General features: G+C 41.0%; 1 protein-coding gene across 16 annotated transcripts in view; it reads right to left on the bottom strand.

Moving 5' to 3' along the window:
* The window catches only part of SVIL (supervillin), a 222,638-nt gene that overhangs the window by 30,785 nt on the left and 169,741 nt on the right, over nucleotides 1-22,112 (bottom strand). For 10 of the 16 annotated variants that reach the window (XM_073334383.1, XM_073334384.1, XM_073334375.1 and 7 more), the window contains 3 exons: nucleotides 20,818-20,950; nucleotides 17,558-17,605; nucleotides 5,550-5,700 (listed from right to left, as the gene is read on the bottom strand). In XM_073334383.1, the coding sequence (XP_073190484.1) occupies nucleotides 5,550-5,700; nucleotides 17,558-17,605; nucleotides 20,818-20,950 (332 nt within the window). The remainder of the gene's footprint in view (nucleotides 1-5,549; nucleotides 5,701-17,557; nucleotides 17,606-20,817; nucleotides 20,951-22,112) is intronic. The other 6 variants (XM_073334379.1, XM_073334392.1, XM_073334390.1 and 3 more) reach the window with 3 other exon arrangements.

Raw genomic sequence — 22,112 nt, 5'->3', positions numbered from 1 at the left:
GCCCCTAATTCTCTCCCCTCTTGAGGCTTGCAACCTTCTCTCTGGCTTTGATGTTTGCAACTTTCGTCCTTAAATACATATAGAATGCTGCCACCAAAGTAATTTTCCTGGTTTCATAGAATCATAGAATATCAGGGTTGGAAGGGACCCCTGAAGGTCATCTAGTCCAACCCCCTGCTCGAAGCAGGACCAATTCCCAGTTAAATCATCCCAGCCAGGGCTTTGTCAAGGCTGACCTTAAAAACCTCTAAGGAAGGAGATTCTACCACCTCCCTAGGTAACACATTCCAGTGTTTCACCACCCTGTTAGTGAAAAAGTTTTTCCTAATATCCAATCTAAACCTCCCCCACTGCAACTTGAGACCATTACTCCTCGTTCTGTCATCTGCTACCATTGAGAACAGTCTAGAGCCATCGTCTTTGGAACCCCCTTTCAGGTAGTTGAAAGCAGCTATCAAATCCCCCCTCATTCTTCTCTTCTGCAGGCTAAACAATCCCAGCTCCCTCAGCCTCTCCTCATAAGTCATGTGTTCTAGACCCCTAATCATTTTTGTCAAGTGTACTATGGGTATAACTAAGGCTACAAGTTGGTCATGGATTATACGTGACCTCCACGACTTCAGCCCTACTAGAAGTTCTGGGTATGGTGCAGGAACTACTTGGTGAAATTTTACAGCCTGTGTGATACAAAAGGTCAGACTAGATGATCATAATAATGGTACCTTCTGGCTTATGAAATTAGCACTTTTTAAATTGAAGGACAGAACTTTGAGTTTGACCCTACAAATTGTTGTCATTATCATAATTGAAAAAGAAATAAGAAAATATCAGAAATCTTATTCGGACCTTCTAGCAGCTCTTCAGTGTGACAGTTTGTCTTTGCCACTGTGTGTTGAAAACAATCTGTCATGTCATTAAAGTACTAATTCTATGAATCAAGGCATTATCATTTTCAATCTTAGACCCTAGTGGAAAGAAGGAATATCATTTTATTTCCTGGTTCAAATGACTAAAGATTTCAGGAAGTTTGAAATGATCCCATGTAATTCAGTTACTTTTAAAATTAACATATTCTAAACGAAACTTGAGTTGTCTATTCAAGGAATCTACTGTTTGTTTTTTTAATTTTTAAATATACCATCATGCAGTATTTTACTTTTGGATCTAAAGTTCCTAGTGCAGAACTGGACAATTAAGTCCAAAGCTAGAGAAGTTTGGAGGTTGCACCCCTGCTTTCCCAACATCAACAGGTGGAACCTTCCAACCTTGCATTGTGAGTGTACTCCATGGTTTTGCTGTCAGTTACATTTTTGGCATAGAGATGAAGAGCTTCTTCTGGTTGCTCCAGTGAGCAAAGAAACCACCACCACCTACCCCAGTGGTTAGAGCACTCACGGGGGATGTATGAGACCTTGGTTCAATTCCCCCCTCTGTCTGATGTTGAGCAGGGATCTGAACTTGTGTCTCCCACCTCCCAGATGAGAGCCCTAACTACTAACCTAAGGGTCATTCATGCTCTCTGGCTCAGTGACTATTCAGGTATTTTATACCAGACAGAACTGCTTCAACAAGAGAGACTGAGAATGACACCAACACAGGCTGGCTGGCCGTTAATGGTCCAGCCTGTGACAGATCAAGTTGACTGGAGAACAGGTAGCTCAACTTATTTATTGGACCCAGCAGGGTATTCTCATAAAGAGCTAGGTGAGTCCAGTTAGACAGGGGGATAACCAGAGGAGAGGAGGAGGAAGTGCCTATTTTCTGGCAAACAGACTGAAAGGAGGCTGGGAAGCAGAAAGGGAAAAAGAGCACACAGGCTACCTGCAGGGTGAGCTGGAACCCCGAAGAGTGAAAGCCTGCCTGAACCTCTGAAAAAAAAGGGAAGAACGTGCTAGCCTCTAGGGGCATGGAACTACGTGTAGGGACAAATTACCATCCCGATGTGTAGAAAGAACAGTAAATATGGCAGGTGACCAGCTTGGCTTGACAGTGAAATCCTTGCTGATCTTGAACACAAAAAAAGAAGCTTACAAGAAGTGGAAGATTGGACAAATGACCAGGGAAGAGTATAAAAATATTGCTCGGGGATGCAGGAGTGAAATCAGGAAGGCCAAATCACACCTGGAGTTGCAGCTAGCAAGAGATGTTAAAAGTAACAAGAAGGGTTTCTTCAGGGATGTTAGCAACAAGAAGAAAGTCAAGGAAAGTGTGGGCCCCTTACTGAATGAGGGAGGCAACCTAGTTACAGAGGATGTGGAAAAAGCTAATGTACTCAATGCTTTTTTTGCCTCTGTCTTCACGAACAAGATCAGCTCCCAGACTGCTGCACTGGGCAGCACAGCATGGGGAGGAGGTGACCAGCCTCTGTGGAGAAAGAAGTGGTTTGGGACTATTTAGAAAAGCTGGACGAGCACAAGTCCAAGGGGATGGATGCGCTGCATCCGAGAGTGCTAAAGGAGTTGGCGGATGTGATTGCAGAGCCATTGGCCATTATCTTTGAAAACTCATGCTGACCCAGAGAAGTCCCGGACGACTGGAAAAAGGCTAATGTAGTGCCCCTCTTTAAAAAAGGGAAGGAGGAGGATCCTGGGAACTACAGGCCAGTCAGCCTCACCTCAGTCCCTGGAAAAATCATGGAGCAGGTCCTCAAGGAATCAATTCTGAAGCACTTAGAGGAGAGGAAAATGATCAGGAACAGTCAGCATGGATTCACCAAGGGCAAGTCATGCCTGACTAATCTAATTGCCTTCTATGATGAGAGAACTGGCTCTGTGGATGAGGGGAAAGCAGTGGACGTGTTGTTCCTTGACTTTAGCAAAGCTTTTGACACGGTCTCCCACAGTATTCTTGCCAGCAAGTTAAAGAAGTATGAGCTGGATGAATGGACTATAAGGTGGATAGAAAGTTGGCTAGATTGTCGGGCTCAACGGGTAGTGATCAATGGCTCCATGTCTAGTTGGCAGCCGGTATCAAGTGGAGTGCCCCAAGGGTCGGTCCTCAGGCCGGTTTTGTTCAATATCTTCATTAATGATCTGGAGGATGGCATGGATTGCACCCTCAGCAAGTCTGCAGATGACACTAAACTGGGAGGAGAGGTAGATACGCTGGAGGGTAGGGATAGGATACAGAGGGACCTAGACAAATTGGAGGATTGGGCCAAAAGAAATCTGATGAGGTTCAACAGGGACAAGTGCAGAGTCCTGCTCTTAGGACAGAAGAATCCAATACACCGCTACAGACTAGGGACCAAATGGCTAGGCAGCAGTTCTGCAGAAAAGGACCTAGTGGTTACAGTGTACGAGAAGCTGGTTATGAGTCAACAGTGTGCCCTTGTTGCCAAGAAGGCCAATGGCGTTTTGGGATGTATAAGTAGGGGCATTGCCAGCAGATCGAGGGATGTGATCGTTCCCCTCTATTCGACACTGGTGAGGCCTCATCTGGAGTACTGTGTCCAGTTTTGGGCCCCACACTACAAGAAGGATGTGGAAAAATTGGAAAACGTCCAGCGAAGGGCAACAAAAATGATTAGGGGACTGGAACACATGACTAATGAGGAGAGGCTGAGGGAACTGGGATTGTTTAGTCTGCGGAAGAGAAGAATGGGGGGGGGGGGGGATTTGATAGCTGCTTTCAACTACCTGAAAGGGGGTTCCAAAGAGGATGGATCTAGGCTGTTCTCAGTGGTAGCAGATGACAGAATGAGGAGTAATGGTCTCAAGTTGCAGTGTGGGAGGTTTAGGATGGATATTAGGAAAAACTTTTTCACTAGGAGGGTGGTGAAACACTGGAATGCGTTACCTAGGGAGGTGGTGGAATGTTCTTCCTTAGATATTTTTAAGGTCAGGACTGACAAAGCCCTGGCTGGGATGATTTAGTTGGGGATTGGTCCTGCTTTGAGCAGGGGGTTGGACTAGATGACCTCCTGAGGTCCCTTCCAATCCTGAGATTTTATGATTACCGTGGTCAAGGCATGCCTGCAGGAAGAGGTGGTCTACTGAGCCCAGGTGGATTGAATATTCCATCATTTTGAGTATTTCTGCTGGACTTCAATAAAGCACTCTGGATATGTCTACATAGGGATAAAAAACCCGCAGGCGGCCCAGGTAAGCTGATTCAGGCTCACAGGGCTCAGGCTGCAGGACTAAAAATTGCGATGTATATGCACAGGCCTGGGCTGGACCCCTGTGGGGCCCTGGCCTATGAAGTAGTTTGGCCAGAGGGCTAGGAGACCTCTACAGCCTGAGTAGGCTGAAGGACAGTAGGGGAAAACCGAAGTACAAGTGCCACAGCTAGCTAGGAGGGGATGTACTGAAGTAGCAACTTTTCCACAGACCCATGCTAGATGAGCGCAAAGCACAGTGGTTAGGGCACTCCCCCACAACATGGGAGTGCCAAGCCCAAGCCCAAACCCCTCCCTTGCTTTTACATTACAAAAGTTCCCAAAAACCGAAAACAAAATGTTTCCTTTCAGGTCAAACACATTTTTCCATTTCACCCAAACTGAGTGTTTGTTGATTTTTCAGAACTGCCAATGAAAAACAAACTAAAAAGTCAGTTATTCACCCAGCTCTGTCCCTGAGATCAGTTCTGTTTTCTGTTAAGATGTGGCCTGCTCTTTAATATGGGTGACACACAGGAATGCTAACAAGAGTGATATTTCTGGCCCTGGTCACACAACATGGTCAGGATGGCAGAAAATTAGCATGGCAGGGACCAGCATCTATTGTCACCACTGGCTACTGCTACATCCACAAATTTTGAGACCCTTTTAGATGAAGTAACTCCCACCATCCCAATGCTAGACATCCATTCCCACAACACAGGCGACCCTTCTAGGTCCACTGACTTAAGATGGTGAGCCTTTCTTGATATTTTGACCTTGAAATGGACACACTATACAGACCGCTATACCATTTAGGATAAAAAACAAGGGTTTTGTGGTTGGCTGAGTCTATGATTCTCAGAGACCTCAATATTTGTTCTGTGCAGAAAATCTGCTGTAAAGCCTTCAGCTGATTATTGTATCTCAAGGATACCAGCATAACAGTAAAGTTACTGGTGAATTCTGTTTCCTAGCCTAAACACAACTCTCTCTCTCTCTCAAAAAAAATTAAATCAGTAAATGTACATTTGCTAAATATTTTGAGAGCGACTTGCAAAAAGAAGTCAGTTACAGGTCAATAGCGAACTCTCTCAGTTCTTATTGAGACAGAGTGCTTCCATTGTCAAATGAGAGTTCTGTAATAAAGGAAAATCCAGTTGTGCCCCCTGGGTAGGACTGGAGACAAAAACTGAACATTAGTATGAGTGTACAAACAATTTACTATTGAGCTTCATAATAACTGGATGCAACTGCAAACAATGCAGAACAAAATGACCAACAGAAGCACCCACTGGAAGTTACAACAAACAGCACAATGACACTTGGCTGAAGATAAACAGTCCTCTCTTGCTAAACACGAATACTGTTTCTGTTTAATATTAGCCCTTTATTTTGATCAGATAGAGAAGCAATTGCTTATTTTTCTGCAGATGATTTCTTTACAGACCTTTTTTTACCATTCGGCCAGCTACAGTGAATTGGCTAGAGTCATTGGCTGCTCCTTTACCCTTTGTCTTCCAGGCTTCCTCCCGAACAGTAATCAGGTGTTTTCTTTCTTCAATAGTCATTTGACTCTCATGGCTGTCTGCCATTTTCTGCTTTTTTGAGAAATGAAGAAATAGATTTTAACTGCTGTAAACTCTGCAATATGTACCAATGAATGCAACCACTATCCTTTAAATTGAGAGAAAAGAGATACATGTTACAAATGGACACCCATAGATGCTACAGCCCAGGGACCCTGTTCCTTAAAAAGCTTTATTGTTTTGCTACCCTATTACAGTAGTAAGATGAAATTTCAGTCAATGGCATATTTTGGTTCAGGAAATTGACAACATTCACTGCAAGACAATTAGCCTAGTTTTAATAAAAATAAACAAATTGATTAATAACGTTAAAACTTTAGGTGGTTTAAATTTTCTAAATTATTGTACTGCTGAAATATTTCCTGGTAATCTGTTTGACTGATTTCTGTGAGAAGCTTCCAAATGTGAATTCCTAAGTAGCACAGTGGATTATAAATAGAATTTTTAACCTCCGAGTTTAACGATTTTTAATTCAGTCTCTAGCTGTACATTCTCCAAGCTGGCTTAGCAGCCTTGTCTCTAGAGGCTGATCACTTTGGGATCTGCTCCAGCTTGTTCTTTTGAATAATTTCATTCTGTGATCATTCAAATGCCGTTTGTCTCACCCACATGGAGCTTTTGCCAGTTTGCTTTAAGGGAGAGACATTCAGTAGCTTCAGTGATTAGAAACAGCTATGAGCAGGAATTATTTCAGTGCCCTCCATCCATACAGGAGACTGGGGAAGAAGGTACATTAAGTAGGAAAAAAAGCCACCATAAATTTCTCCCTCCTCTTAGCTGATTCAGATCAGGGAATAAGTTCAGTTTCTACAAATCAAGTTACCTTAAAAAGAAGCTAACATTTTTGGGATTTGTGTTACATAGAAATCATGAACAGGACACACCAAAGAACAGCATTGCCAACAATCAATTTTATTGCCACTCTTGTGCTATTTGGTGCTTTTCTTAGAAACCCAGCTGCTGTAATCAAACAATGGCATGAGAACATCAGCTTTCATTTAAATTTTTTTCTAGCCCTCACAATTACAGAGAAAAGCTTGAAAACTTGAAATGAATGCACCCTACAGGCTCTGAAACCAGAAAGAAAAATAGAAAAACCCCATTTATATATATATATAGATAATCACGTTTTTTTTTTTAAAAAGAGTCTGACTCATGATTTTTGAATGCTTGTGTTGACAATACTGAATGAATTAAACACAATTCAATACTTTTAAGGGACCAATAGAGTGACTATAGAGGCAGGGAGACAGGGAAGGAATTCCATGTAACTAAGAATTTATCTGAAAAGATAAAAAATCATCCACCAGTAGCAAGAGGAATTACAGGGTAAGAAGCAGCTAACATAAGGATTGGAAGCTCCCTCTCCTTCCCCTCCTTTCTCTGTTTGTGCCTCTTCCACAGACCTCTCCACAATTATGTTTGTTCGGAGTTCAATAGAAATGTTAACTGGCTGGGCAGCCAGACATTTTGACAACAAGACACATGGCAACTTAGATAAAATATTCAGAGTGTGGTGCAATCTTTTCAATGCTGTGGGCCAGATGCTAGGTTTGGGGCACCTTGGTGGGTCATATACAAAAATATAATTCCAGATTTTAGAATCAGCTTTTTATTAAGGTCAGAATTTATTTTAGCCATAAAAAACATTAAAATAAAATGAGTATCAGAGAATAGCACATCTCAGTGAGAACTCTAAGGAATTTTTTTCCCCTTGCACTACAATTCCAATGTTAGTATCAATATTCAGTATCCAACATCTTGCCATGTTTTGACTTCACATGTTATTTCATGACAGAATGTGCTTTTGCAAGTGTATGTGCTTCCCAATATTGAGCCCAGCTTCAGCACAAGAAGCCTCTGAACCAGGGACAAGTTTCCAGAAGTTTTCACATACTCCATTCTTCTCTGAAAGAAACCAAGGATAAATCTGCCATTCACACAGCTCTAGCTAAAGATCTTGTGGTTGCTGCTCAACTAGTACCTCCACTGGATTGTTGAACAGTTGAATGCTGGATCTCAAAACTCTTGAAATCTGCAAATCTGGTACTGAACTCTGCTGAGATAGCCAATATAATTGTCAAGAAGCTGCGAAAACCAACAACCACTGTCTCAGTTGAGAGATCCTTGCATGATGGAAAATGGGTGATGCCATTCTTCTGAAGATACCAAGCTTTCTGTGGAATGCGTCAACATGGCCCATAAAAGTGTAGAAATATTCTGATCTCTACCTTGCTGCTGGAGACTGAGTGAATTGAGATGAGCTGGTTCTGTCTGTTAGGAAGGCCAGTGAGCAGAGAAATGCTCAGTCTTCCAACTGCTCGACACTGGTCAGCATTGCTTACTTTTTCTTTTTTCAGAACAGCAAGAATCTCCTTTCTGAGTGGAAAAAAAAAAGTTGCAGGTACTGTCCCCCACTCAGCTACTGAACTTGTGACCGGCGATGCAAATCCCACATTCTGCATTCAACTCCTCAAGGAAACTGATATTTTTTTTCTGCCTCTGTGCTCTGTTTCCTCCACAGATGATGACGACTGTTTGTATTACACTGGTTATCACACACTAATTTTAACAGATTTCCCACAAACTTCCTCCATTTCCTATTCCATTTTCTCTCAGCAAACCTACAAATCCACTTTTACTGCCAATCGTTGCTTGTGCACTAGCTGTGACAATGCAGCAGCACTGTTGGAAGCCACCATATCTGCTCATAGCAGAAACTAGTAAATATCTGTTCCCTTTGTACTGCACTTGTTTGGAACTAGCTCCAGTAACTATTAATGCATGAAGAGATCCTCATCAATGGTTCAGATGAAAAGCAATAAATGTCTGATATCACCGATGTCAGCACTCTTGTCTGGAACTAATCTAATGAAAAGCACTTACAATTTTCACCAACTGTCTTCAATTTTGAGGACACAGGATCATTCATGTCACTTATTCTCCTCGCTACTGTATGCTGAGGCAATGACACACTCAAAATTCTCTCTCATTTTTTCCATTCCCAAATGGATGAGCCAGCTTGATAGCATACATTTTACACATTACCATCCTTAAAAGGCTTTTTACATTTCACTAGCTCAAGGCACACCTTGTAAGGGGCAGCCAGACTGGAAGTTAGTACAGCTGCAGGTTTCATCAGTATGTTTCTCTGCTTTTGAAGTTTACTTTTCAAGTCCTTAACTAGAGCGGCGAGTGACTCTCCAGGGTACTTCTTGCATTTTGCCTTGTGAAGTGTGTTCTAATGTCAACTGATATTGTACTCCTTCAACACAGCTATCACTTCCAAGTGCACGAGACATTGTGGTGATCCATTACATTCAATGAACAAGTAGACTTCTTCCCATTTACCTTGAAATGCTCTGTTCTCTGCATTCACTTTTCTCTTATTGCTAGCAGCCATTACAGTTACTTGTTCCCTTGCACTTGAGAGAAACCAGTCAGTCCTCACTACCTTAGATTGAATGCTACAGGAGACTGGGCTCTAGGTGTGGGTATCGGAGGAAGGGCTGGTTAGGGCTACCTTTACTCTCCTGCTGCTGCAGCTCACCAGCTACCTTCCTTCATCCTCTGCTACTATACTTAAGTGCTGCTCTTTACTGCATATGCTGGAGGAAGACTAGCTCTACAACATTGCATCCTGTGTATGGCATGACCTATCACGTATCGTGCTTGAGAGGTCACGCTTCATGAAGGATGCCATTTTGTCTCCACACGTTGATTGTGCTGCAGAGAATCATAGAATCTCAGGGTTGGGAGGGACCTCAGGAGGTCATCTAGTCCAACCCCCTGCTCAAAAGCAGGACCCATCCCCAATTAAATCATCCCAGCCAGGGCTTTGTCAAGCCTGACCTTAAAAACTTCTAAGGAAGGAGATTCCACCACCTCCCTAGCCAACGCATTCCAGTGTTTCACCACCCTCCTAGTGAAAAAGTTTTTCCTAATATCCAACCTAAACCTCCCCCACTGCAACTTGAGACCATTACTCCTTGTCCTGTCCTCTTCCGCCACTGAGAATAGTCTAGAACCATCGTCTCTGGAACCACCTCTCAGATAGCTGAAAGCAGCTATCAAATCCCCCCTCATTCTTCTCTTCCGCAGACTAAACAATCCCAGTTCCCTCAGCCTCTCCTCATAAGTCATGTGTTCCAGACCCCTAATCATTTTTGTTGCCCTTCGCTGGACTCTTTCCAATTTATCCACATCCTTCTTGTAAAGTGGGGCCCAAAACTGGACACAGTACTCCAGATGAGGTCTCACCAATGTTGAATAGAGGGGGACGATCACGTCCCTCGATCTGCTCGCTATGTCCCTACTTATACATCCCAAAATGCCATTGGCCTTCTTGGCAACAAGGGCACACTGCTGACTCATATCCAGCTTCTCGTCCACTGTCACCCCTAGGTCCTTTTCCGCAGAACTGCTGCCTAGCCATTCGGTCCCTAGTCTGTAGCTGTGCATTGGGTTCTTCCGTCCTAAGTGCAGGACCCTGCACTTATCCTTATTGAACCTCATCAAATTTCTTTTGGCCCAATCCTCCAATTTGTCTAGGTCCCTCTGTATCCTATCCCTGCCCACCAGCGTGTCTACCACTCCTCCCAGTTTAGTATCATCCGCAAATTTGCTGAGAGTGCAATGCACACCATCCTCCAGATCATTTATGAAGATATTGAACAAAACCGGCCCCAGGACCAACCCCTGGGGCACTCCACTTGACACTGGCTGCCAACTAGACATGGAGCCATTGATCACCACCCATTGAGCCCGACAATCTAGCCAACTTTCTACCCACCTTATAGTGCATTCATCCAGCCCGTACTTCTTTAACTTGCTGACAAGAATACTGTGGGAGACCGTGTCAAAAGCTTTGCTAAAGTCAAGATACAATACATCCACTGCTTTCCCTTCATCCACAGAACCAGTAATCTCATCATAGAAGGCGATTAGATTAGTCAGGCATGACCTTCCCTTGGTGAATCCATGCTGACTGTTCCTGATCACTTTCCTCTCATGTAAGTGCTTCAGGATTGATTCTTTGAGGACCTGCTTCATGATTTTTCCAGGGACTGAGGTGAGGCTGACTGGCCTGTAGTTCCCAGGATCCTCCTTCTTCCCTTTTTTAAAGATTGGCACTACATTAGCCTTTTTCCAGTCATCCAGGACTTCCCCCGTTCACCACGAGTTTTCAAAGATAATGGCCAATGGCTCTGCAATCACAGCCGCCAGTTCCTTTAGCACTCTCGGATGCAACTCATCCGGCCCCATGGACTTGTGCACGTCCAGCTTTTCTAAATAGTCCCTAACCACCTCTTTCTCCACAGAGGGCTGGACATCTATTCCCCATGTTGTGATGCCCAGCGCAGCAGTCTGGGAGCTGACCTTGTTCGTGAAGACAGAGGCAAAAAAAACATTGAGTGCATTAGCTTTTTCCACATCCTCTGACACTAGGTTGCCTCCCTCATTCATTAAGGGGCCCACACTTTCCTTGACTTTCTTCTTGTTGCCAACATACCTGAAGAAACCCTTCTTGTTACTCTTAACATCTCTCGCTAGCTGCAGCTCCAGGTGAGATTTGGCTCTCCTAATTTCATTCCTACATGCCCGAGCAATATTTTTATACTCCTCCCTGGTCGTATGTCCAACCTTCCACTTCTTGTAAGCTTCTTTTTTATGCTTAAGATCCGCTAGGATGTCACCATTAAGCCAAGCTGGTCGCCTGCCATATTTACTATTCTTTCGACACATCGGGATGGTTTGTCCCTGTAACCTCAACAGGGATTCCTTGAAATACAGCCAGCTCTCCTGGACTCCTTTCCCCTTCATGTTAGTCCCCCAGGGGATCCTACCCATCCGTTCCCTGAGGGAGTTGAAGTCTGCTTTCCTGAAGTCCAGGGTCCGTATCCTGCTGCTTACCTTTCTTCCCTGTGTCAGGATCCTGAACTCAACCAACTCATGGTCACTGCCTCCCAGATTCCCATCCACTTTTGCTTCCCCTACTAATTCTTCCCTGTTTGTGAGCAGCAGGTCAAGAAAAGCTCCCCCCCTAGTTGGCTCCTCTAGCACTTGCACCAGGAAATTGTCCCCTATGCTTTCCAAAAACTTCCTGGATTGTCTATGCACCACTGTATTGCTCTCCCAGCAGATATCAGGAAAATTAAAGTCACCCATGAGAACCAGGGCATGCGATCTAGTAGCTTCCGTGAGCTGCTGGAAGAAAGCCTCATCCACCTCATCCCCCTGGTCCGGTGGTCTATAGCAGACTCCCACCACTCAGAGCACCATTTCACTCACTGTGCAAATGCTCTGTTCCAGGCAGCCGCTGCTGCGGGAGGCAACCTTGGAAGGCCTTGGAGGGGAGGGGATATGGAATTGTCCCATGGGCTGAATTCCGCCTGGGTGCTGCCAGTTGACCCACCATCAAGGAATGACAATGACCTTTTCAACCAGAAGGACCCCAGAATACTTTACAAACTAAAAGAAACATTCTCAACCCCCCACAGGAAGTGCAGCCACCTCTGGAGTGAATTTTGGTTTCCTAGATCAGAGCAACATTCCATAGGAGATCTGGACAGGAAATAAATATTCATATGAATATCCTACTGAAACCACAAGGGGGATTTTATATGCAAATTGAATATGAAGTTGTAATTTGGCAAGAACTCTGGCATTAACTCAACCTTCTTTGTGTGGGGAAAATCAAATGGCTTTTTGAAAAAAACAAACAAACCCCAAGTGGTTTACTTTTAAATTTTGGCTGAAAGACAGCACCTGTACTTCTTGGCTATTGAAAATTCACAAGGGCAGAAACAGGAATGCTTATGGATCAGTGTACTGAAAAATCTCAAGATGGGGGTAGTGGTGAGTTTAGACTACCACATCAGACAAGGGACCTGGATAAACAGCTCCTTAAACGTTTATCCATAATGTGTAGAAAGAAATATGTCATCAGGGATTTCAATCTGGGGGACATATGTTGGAAGTTTCATGTTTCCTCTGGTCAAACATCTTTGGAGTTTCTAAAATTATAGTTGATAATTTTCCAACACAAGTAGTATTGCAACCAATTTGGGGTAATTCCATATTCAAGCTCATTCTGATGGAGAAAGATTAATTGATTATTGAACTAAAAACTGTTGGTTACACATATGCAAGTGTTCATGATCTGATTTTATATACTATCAACCAGTAATATAGACACACATATACACTTAGTCTTTAAAAAAAGCCAATTTCCCAAAGCTGAAAACTATTATGAGCAAAAATGAGTGGGAGAAAATATTTAAACAAAAATGTGAATCATAATTGGGAATTAATGTTTTTAGAGACCCAAATAAGACAATTCCAGGCATGGAAGACGGCTTCTTTGGTTAAAAACATCCTAGTGAAGAGGGGAGATGAAGACAGCAATAGAAAATAAAAAATATGGAACAATGGAGAAACTTATAGCAATGAGTACAAATCAGTATTTAGGAAATACAGACAATTGATAAGGTAAGCTAAAGGTATCAATGAAAAAATCTTCAGTCAGTTGCATTAAAAACAATAAGACATTCTTTAAAATATACCTGGAACAAATTAAATTCTAAAGCAATGGTATAGATCCAACTGTAGATGAGGATAATAAAGTTATCCACCAGGATGCAGAAACGGTAAAATATTCAATAAATATTTCTTTTGTATTAAAAAAGCAGGATCATGAATTCAAATCTTCTAGTAATAATGAACATTTCTGTTTCATCACTAATGAGGGAGGATGTAAAACACCAAGTATTAAGCATTTTTAAATTGGCATGTAGAACTTATTGTTTTTGATGAGATCACAAGTTTGCCTGATGAAGGTAACTGTGTGGACATAATATACTTAAAGCTTCTGTAAGGCATTTGACGCAGGCATGCATGATCTTCTGAAAAAGTTAGCACTATACAAACGTCAATGCAGCACATATTAAATAGATTTAAAACTGTTTAACAGATAGATTGCAAAAAATAATTGTAAATGGGAAGTAGTTATTCAATGGAGGTATTTCTAGTGGGTTGCTGCAGGAATCTGTTCTTGGCCCATAATGAGGAGACAGGTCATTTACACTTGATTGCTTGGTAAGAAGGCCTTGATTGCTTGGTAAGGAGGACTCATTTGAGTAACATTCATTTTAACAGTCAAATGCAAGATCACAGATCTAGGAACAAAGAACAGGATGGGGGACTGTATCCTTGAAAACAGTGTCTCTGAAAAAGACTTAGAGGTCATGGTATATAAATAATGGAGCACAAATTCACAGCATGTTGCTGCAGTTAAAACAGCTAACACAATCCTTGGATGTATAAATGGGGGAAGTAGGAGTAGGACGGTACCTTAATCTGTATAAGGGATTAGTGAGACCACTGCTGGAAAATTGTGTCCTGTTCTAGTTTTCACACTTCAAAAAGGATGTTGAGAAATTGGAAATGGTTCACAAAAGAACTAGGAGAATGATTTGACATCTGGAAAACATGCCTTCTGATGAGGGATAAAGCAGCCCAATCTATTTAGTTTATTCAAGAGAAGTTTACAAGGTTACTTGATCATGGTACACAAGTACCTTCATGGGAAGAGACTTTGGCTAGCAGGGGGCTCTTTAACAGAAAAAGACATAATGAGACCCAATGGTTGAAGCTGAAACTGGACAAATTCAGACTTAAAATTAAGGTAAAATTTTTAAATAGTGATGGCGGTTAACTATTGGAACAACTGCATGGAGATGTGGTGGATTCTCTATCACTTGAAGGTTTTAAAGCAAGACTGTATATCTTCCTAAAAGATATGCTCTAGCTCAAAAGACAAGTTACAGGCGTGATGCGGGAACTACTAAAGGAGGCTTAACCTCCTGCAGAGGTTAGACTAGATGATCATGACGGTCCCTTCTGCATTAAAATCTACAGCAGCACAGCTCCAGAACATGTTGTGCTTGGACATTTATTCAGTACCAATTCATAGGAAAGAATGGCTTACAGCTAAGTAAATGCTCCACTGCCTGCAACACTGGATTTTCCCATCCCCATCATGTCCCTCCTTGCCTTCCGAGAACACAGCCCAACGTGACACGGCTGCATGTATGTTTGAATGCCAGAGATGAGAGAATTAAGGGACTGTAGTTAAGGACGGCAACCACTAGGATTGTCTTTGCCTGAAAGGAAGAGACTGAATGAAGAGAGAGGAAACATCAAAACATGTCATTTTCAAAAGAACAAAAAGTTCCTTTAAACTATATGCTGTGAATTGTGCAGAGGAGTAGGAAGAAAGGTGCTAGTTTAGCTTGTAAAGCAGAGAACAGCAGGAACAGAGCTTCCAAAGTATGTAGCGCATGAGAGAATTATTTTTGTTTCCTATGCGACTTTATAGTAACATAGCCCTTTTTCCTGTTCACAGATGTGAACAAAAGACCATTTTTATTAGACTGTTTGCTATTTGAAGTTATTTGATTAATGTTTTGTAAAGACACCAAGCAGACTGCCCTTGCAGCAAACAGTTTGTGTATACCTTGAAAATTTGATGTTACAAGTCCAATATCTGAACAGAATTACAGGTACCTAAGGTTAAAGGTTAATGTATCTGTTGCCTTATTAGATGCCTTCTTTATAAATTATGAATTTAATATAGTCACAAAACTAGTTTTTAGCAAATTTCAGCGGCAGGCCCAAAATCAGAGGTTTTATTTTGGGTAAACCATTGGTACAGACAAAACTTCATTCATACAAATAGTCATGAAAAGCTAATAAAAGTGGTATGGGTCATGGTCAATGTGAAGCTTTATTTAGAAACTCCAGATGTGTGTGGACAGTTTCTCATTTGTTCTTTCTATCAGTAATATGTATCTTACTCAAAGGCATGCAGCCATACTACAGCCATATATTTTAAGTATGACAATCACAGCACATGCTGCAACTAGTACCTAATCTGGAGAAAAGCCCAAAAGTTTTGCTATAATGCTGCAGCCATAGATCCGTGCTGGGAGGTAGAGGACAGGGTGATGATATAAAACAAGACCAAAGCTGCCAGAGCTGTTCAGACCTTCAAATTAACTGTTCTTGCTCCTTCCCTCACTTTCTTTCAGATTTCTTTTAACTCTATTTTATACGTTCAGTCCTCTTTCCCCACCCCCCCACTCCCATTTTTCGCTAATCTCTTCTGAAGGAGGGCTGGTATTCCGGTTCTGCTCACTCTGACTGCTGTACTTCGCTGGTTAAATAAGAGGCTGAGAGAAAGGGAATTACTTTATAAGCCCTCATTAACTATTAACTGCTTTAAATTAGTTCTTTAAAACTTGTTTGGAATATGGACCTGGAATTCCTTTATAAAGTTATATTTTGCAATGTCATATGACTCACTCCTAACATTTACTAGAACAGCAAAAGAATGCTGTTAGCAACCAAAGCATCCATTTGGTTATGTTAATTTGCTTTGGGAATGTGTCTTAAAATCATTTTATTTTCTGTCTCACTCCTCCTTCAACTAAAACAGGAAGTTTATGCAATATTTCACCTTCCATCTCCAAGGATGCTGTTCATCAAAGACCAGGGGGCTTGATGCTCTCAAACTAGAACTACTGACCTTAAAGGAAGAGAAACAGAAGAGTGAGGAAAGACAGGAGAGGCAGAAAACAGAAGCAGGATGTACCAACCTTAACAAAATCTTTTAGAACAAAAGAGTAGTGAATGCAACGTAGGAAAAACATCTCTGGAGGAAACCAGAGCATGAAATAAAAACCATCTACGACAGACTGCTTTGATCATTTAATGAATTGAAATGTGATCAGTTTTTTTAATATATATTTTTCATAGAAACTTAATTCAAAGAGATGCACGATGCACTGCAGTTATTGTAAGAAGCAAAAATGCTTAGCATTTAGGAATTACTCCATTCATAATCCTATTTAGTGAGTTTCTAATGATTCATGGTACTATAAGGGAACACACTAACATTCTTGGGCAGATTGTATTTAGCCTGATTTAGTTATCATCTGTAATCGAAAAGATAAATGCAATTTTTAGAAATGTAGTTTAATAAAAATACTAATGGAATTTATGTTGGTGGAAAGTATGTAGTATTGGGACTTCTTATGGTACATTTTTTAGAAGTATTTACTAGGCAGAATACATAGTAGTTTCCCCACATAACTAAGTACTCTTAAGTGATCAGGAATTCCAACAACCATGTAAAAGTGTGCAAGTTTTTGCTCACCTGATGAATAGGTACAAAAGGATGAAATTTATGGGCAACAGGCATAGCAGGAGAATAAGTAGAAGCATAGACAGGTTCCTATGGTAGGGGCAAAAGCACAGCAAGAGAATTAGAGTGGGGAAGGAAATGATTTGTCAGACAATGGAGGAAAAATCAAGTGATTTCTTTAAAAAAAAAAAAAAAGAATTTACTTATTGCAATTCCAACCCTAATCTTTTAGAAACGTTTTCCCTACTGAAAAGTCAGTGCAAGAAAAAGTTTCATATTACAGCATGTTTACCACCGACATTTCATGCAGTAATTAAACGAATTAGTGACAATATCACAGCCATTTGATGTGAAACAGAGCTGCACACACAGGAGAAACACTTTTCACACTCAGATGTTTTTAATGGTCTCTGCTTTCATGACCCATTAAATTACTGAAGCATGCCTATCGCAAGATGGATGTTTCCACTGGAAGTGTCCTCAGCCCTTACTGGAATAAGGAACCATGTATCTTCCAGATAAAATGAAGCAACATTTTCTAAAACTTGAATACAAATTGGAAAGACGTCTGGAGGGAAATACGAACACCCAGCACCCAGCAAAAGCGAATTCACTACTTTAGCCAAAGTCTAGAATAACTCCTAACAGTACAGTCAGGCTTACCCAAAGCTGATTAGACACGGAATTATCATCTGTAATTCCTCCTTCTTCCTACAGGTTAAAACAAACAGGAAACATTGCACAGAACGCTGGAAACATGCAGTTCATTAGAGAGCAGCTCACTCACATTCCAGTGACTAGTGCTTCACATTCTAGTGACTAGAATTGTGTGCATGCACATCCAGCAGATGCATAACTATCTCTTATTACCAAAACAAGAGAGAAATTGTTTGTCTGGAGGCACACATGCTTTATTTATTTATTATTTATTATTAAAAGGCTTTCCCCATCAGGGTTTTAAAAGTGTCATCCTCAGAGTAATTCCGAATCATGACAACAGTAAACAAATGCTTTTAGCAATGTAACAGATTACAATATAAGTTTGCAGGAACTTGCTGTGGGAACGAAACAGATTTCAAACTTGATTCACTGTTTTAAAACTACTGCAACATAGTTGGGGTGGTGGGGGGAGATCACACACTAATCTGAGACGCTAAGTAGATTTACACTTAAAATGGCTATGACGTAGGAATTTTCATTCTAGTAAAATGTTGTGCTTTTTATGCTAGAAAGGTTTTAATTTGTGTTTTTATTTTTCATGGGAAACAACCTTCCATCCCCCTGAAAACTGATGACCTATTATCCAACCTGATAGACTGATACAACAACATACTAAATCCAATCTGTTATCCCTCTAAATAATTTAGATTCCGTATGTCAAAGCACTTCATCTTTTTATCAGGCTGGGAACTATGCAGGCAATCTACTAGTATACAGGGTGTTCTATAAATTGTATGAACAGGCTCCACAGTACACATGAAGAACTAAAAATCCTCACATCAAATTTCAACATAAAATAAACATATACAGAATACACTAGGATAGTTTATTTTAAAAAATGTTTACTTTTCTTCTTGTAAACCTTAACTCTTCCAGAGCTTATCAAGCTCCTCCATTTTATCATTTCCTCTCTGTATTATTCTTTCATCTGAGGACATGAAGGCAAGTTCTTCTGGAACTGTGTGGATCTTCAAAGTTTTAAACTACATGTAAATTACCGGAACATTTATAAGAAACTTAATTTCTGGAGTATTGGAAAGATCTCATCTGTAGGCAACTACCTACCTATCGATAATTTAAGCATTTTGATTAAAACTTATTGACTGTACAAAGTTAGTGCACGCATGCTAATTTGTGGAATTTGAATCTTACTACCTGCCTGGTTTATTTTTTTAAAAGGCTTTTGACAAACTCGATAACTTACATGTTTACACACCATGAGACAATAATCAAGTCCTCTAAAGCAAGGTTAGTAAGTTGTGCCACGTGCTCTTTAAAACTGCATCCAAGCATGTTAATCAGTAAAATTGGACAAATCAGTAGCATTTGGAAAATCCATGCCTTATTCTGAATAAGAACAAGTGCCGTGAATGTAACTGATTCCCTTCTGTTGAGACATGATTCTAGTAAGCAAAGACTGTATTCTTTACTAGTTCAAAGCTTAGCAGTCAATACAATTCCCATACTCTTGCAAATCCAGACAGACTGTACACCTTTTAAGGAGAATCCAAGCTATACCCAACACACAGTTGTTTTGTAGAGTGAAGTACTGTTTCGTGGTCTTCCGGAATCGGGACAGTTTTACTGATAACTGGCCTTGCAGCCAAAATGGCAGCTAGTAACAACATTCACAGTAGATTCTAATGGAAGACATTAAGGTTAAAAGTGATTTCAAAACTTTACAGAGTCAGACAGTATTCTAGGGATCTGTAATACCTTTAGAAACACAAACTACTTCTAGTGAAGCTTTGTTTAAATTGCTTTGTTTACCAGCATCACTGATGTCAGTACTGGGAATCATCAAATGCTGCGGTACAAGGAAGGCTGCCACAAAGTCAGATTTTTGTACTGTGTCTTCATTCAGGTAGGCCCAGGTTTCACCAGCAGCTTGCTGGGAGTGATAAACTTTCAGCATAGCTCCTGCCTATTTTGAGGCTAATACTGTGCAACTCCTGGACACTCAATTTTTGCTGGGGACAAGTTGCTAATATGATCACATCCAGGCCTAAACACACTTCAAAGCACTTCAAATTTATTTTGGCCTGGAGTTGAATTAAGTCAGGAATGATATGCTCATTGATAGCTGCTGGGGAGCCATCTGCAAGAATGTTATTTTTGGATTTACACTAGCTTGGCTACTTTAAGTTCATTGGTGATTCTCTTAGGTTGCTTTCATCTGGAGGATGTTACCAGTGTGACCTTAAAGGTGGTGATTTTGGAGACTGAACTGTTACACTGGGAGATCAAATGAAGTTTGCTTTATCAACCATGCAATGCAATGCAATGCATATTTTAAAAATAAATAGTCTACAGAGGAAAAATACAGCTACAAATGATTCTTTGATTCTTTTCTTAGTCTTATTGTGCAGGTAACAGATGTTTCAGAGACATTCACTTATGATTCAGGTACTCAGACACAACAAAAGTTATTTCAGTAAGGACAGACTGATCACCAACCCTACTCTTATTCATATATTGATAGGAATACGAGATATATTCTACTGTTGGCTGGGTACCTGCACTGACTATTTAATAAAAACAACATTTTTATTATTAACTAATGAAACAAAGATTCTTGTCCCAACTGATAAAGGGCATATTATAAGCAAGACACCCACTAACAGCCAGGACTATATAAGGTACTCAAAAAGAGAAGTAATTCATGGGTATTCTAATATTTTCACTTTAACAACTAATCCTTGGTTCCATCAGAAATACTGAAAATGCTTCTCAGTGCATGAAGACAGCAAAAGGCCACCCAAAGATTTAAAAGCTTTTTCATTAGAAAAATCCCTAAACTTAAGATCTTAAAACCATTTTATATTAAATAGCAAAAAATATTCATGTAAGTTAAATAGTTAAGCTGAAATCTGTTCTTGATTTTGTGAACATGTGAAATCCAAATGTTTCAGAAATTATTTAACCTCCCTCAAAATCTTAAAAGCCCATTTACTTCTTGGTAGTCTGCTGATGAAAATATACTCTGCCCAATGTTGAAAATACTGAGGCAGCAGACAGTCAACAAGACAACTTCCCATTTAAGAGTTCTTGTGACACAGAATTTTTTTTAAATAAACCCTGAAGCAAGTTAAGGATGGCTGTAATCCTACAAGCTGTAGTCATTAGCCAATGTTAGGCATGCTTGTCTAGTTTGATGCATCTCCAATGCAGAGGAATACTTTTTCTATCATAGGAAGCTTTACCTTCTTCTTGAACAACTGCTCAGCTTCTTGCAGTTGTGCGCTACGCTCAGTGATTGACACTTTCCCATACTCCTGCTTTTTGTTAAGCCTGCTTTTCCAGCTTTCTTCACCGCTCTTCTTCAACAGTGCCAGCCTAAGAAGGAAAAAAATATGTCAACCATGCATATTTCAACATTACCCAGGAAAGCGGTCTGCATCATTTCAAGAATGTTTTAGTCAGGACGTTTTTAAGTAAGCCTCTGACTAGGCTTCTAAATGTGTTACGATTAGTCTAGCCACGTGAAACTCAAAACACACATACACAGAGCTTGTCTACATGACGAGTTGCTGCATGGCAAACCAAGGTGCGAATCTACAGGATACCAACTTGCCATATGAACACTGGTACGGTGCAGTGAAATTCCCACAGTGCAGCTTAGTACAGCAGGGCACTACACTGCATTTCAGGACATTCGCTGTGCTGCAGCAGTGTTTACAAAGAACGTTAATGAGTGGCAAACTGGCATGCTGTAGATTCACAGGTTGGCTTGCCATGGAAACGAGCCCAAAGCCTGAAGACAAAATATCAAAGATGTTATTTGGACATTTTGTATTTTACACTTGACAATGTATTAAGGAGATTTTTATGTTTTCTGAAATGCAATAAGGAGGCAAGTTTGTCCAGCAGCCACCCAACTCCCTAGTTTTTCAGTCAGTACCTGGCCTAGGACACTGGAAGTTTCAAGGTAAGCACCTAGGAAATAGGGAGTGTTTCATATGTATCTTAGTGCCTATCACAGTCGCATGTAAGCACTAGTAACTAGTCATACTTCAGTGGTTGCACTTAAGTTTCTCCAGCTTTAAAAGATTTAATTGGTTTGAGAGATATTCCTTAGGCCTTGTCTATACTACAGGGAACAGTCGATCTAAGCTGTGCAAATTTGAGTTACATGAATAGTGTAACTCAAGTCAACATAACTTAGATCTATTTACTGCAGGGTCCACACTACGCGATGTTGACGGTAGACGCTCTCCCATCAACTCTCCTTACTCTTCTCGATCTGGTGGAGTACGGGAGTCAACAGGAGAGTGATCTGTGGTCGATTTAGCGGATCTTCACTAGACGCGCTAAATCAACCGCTGACGCATCGATCACTGCGCCTCGATCCTCTGGAAAGTGTAGACAAGCTCTTACATTTAAAATGGAGAACACCAGCAGAATCAGTTCTCTCTCAAACCAGCAGAAGCTTTCGCAACTACTATATTTACTCATGAGCAACCACCTCTGGCTGAAGTATGAAGAAGTGCTGACTGTC

The sequence above is a fragment of the Lepidochelys kempii genome, chromosome 2, assembly GCF_965140265.1.
Source record: "Lepidochelys kempii isolate rLepKem1 chromosome 2, rLepKem1.hap2, whole genome shotgun sequence".
Classification (NCBI taxonomy): Eukaryota; Metazoa; Chordata; order Testudines; family Cheloniidae; genus Lepidochelys; species Lepidochelys kempii.
Note: the sequence above shows the minus strand (reverse complement) of the source record. Positions and strands in the feature narration are given on the sequence as shown.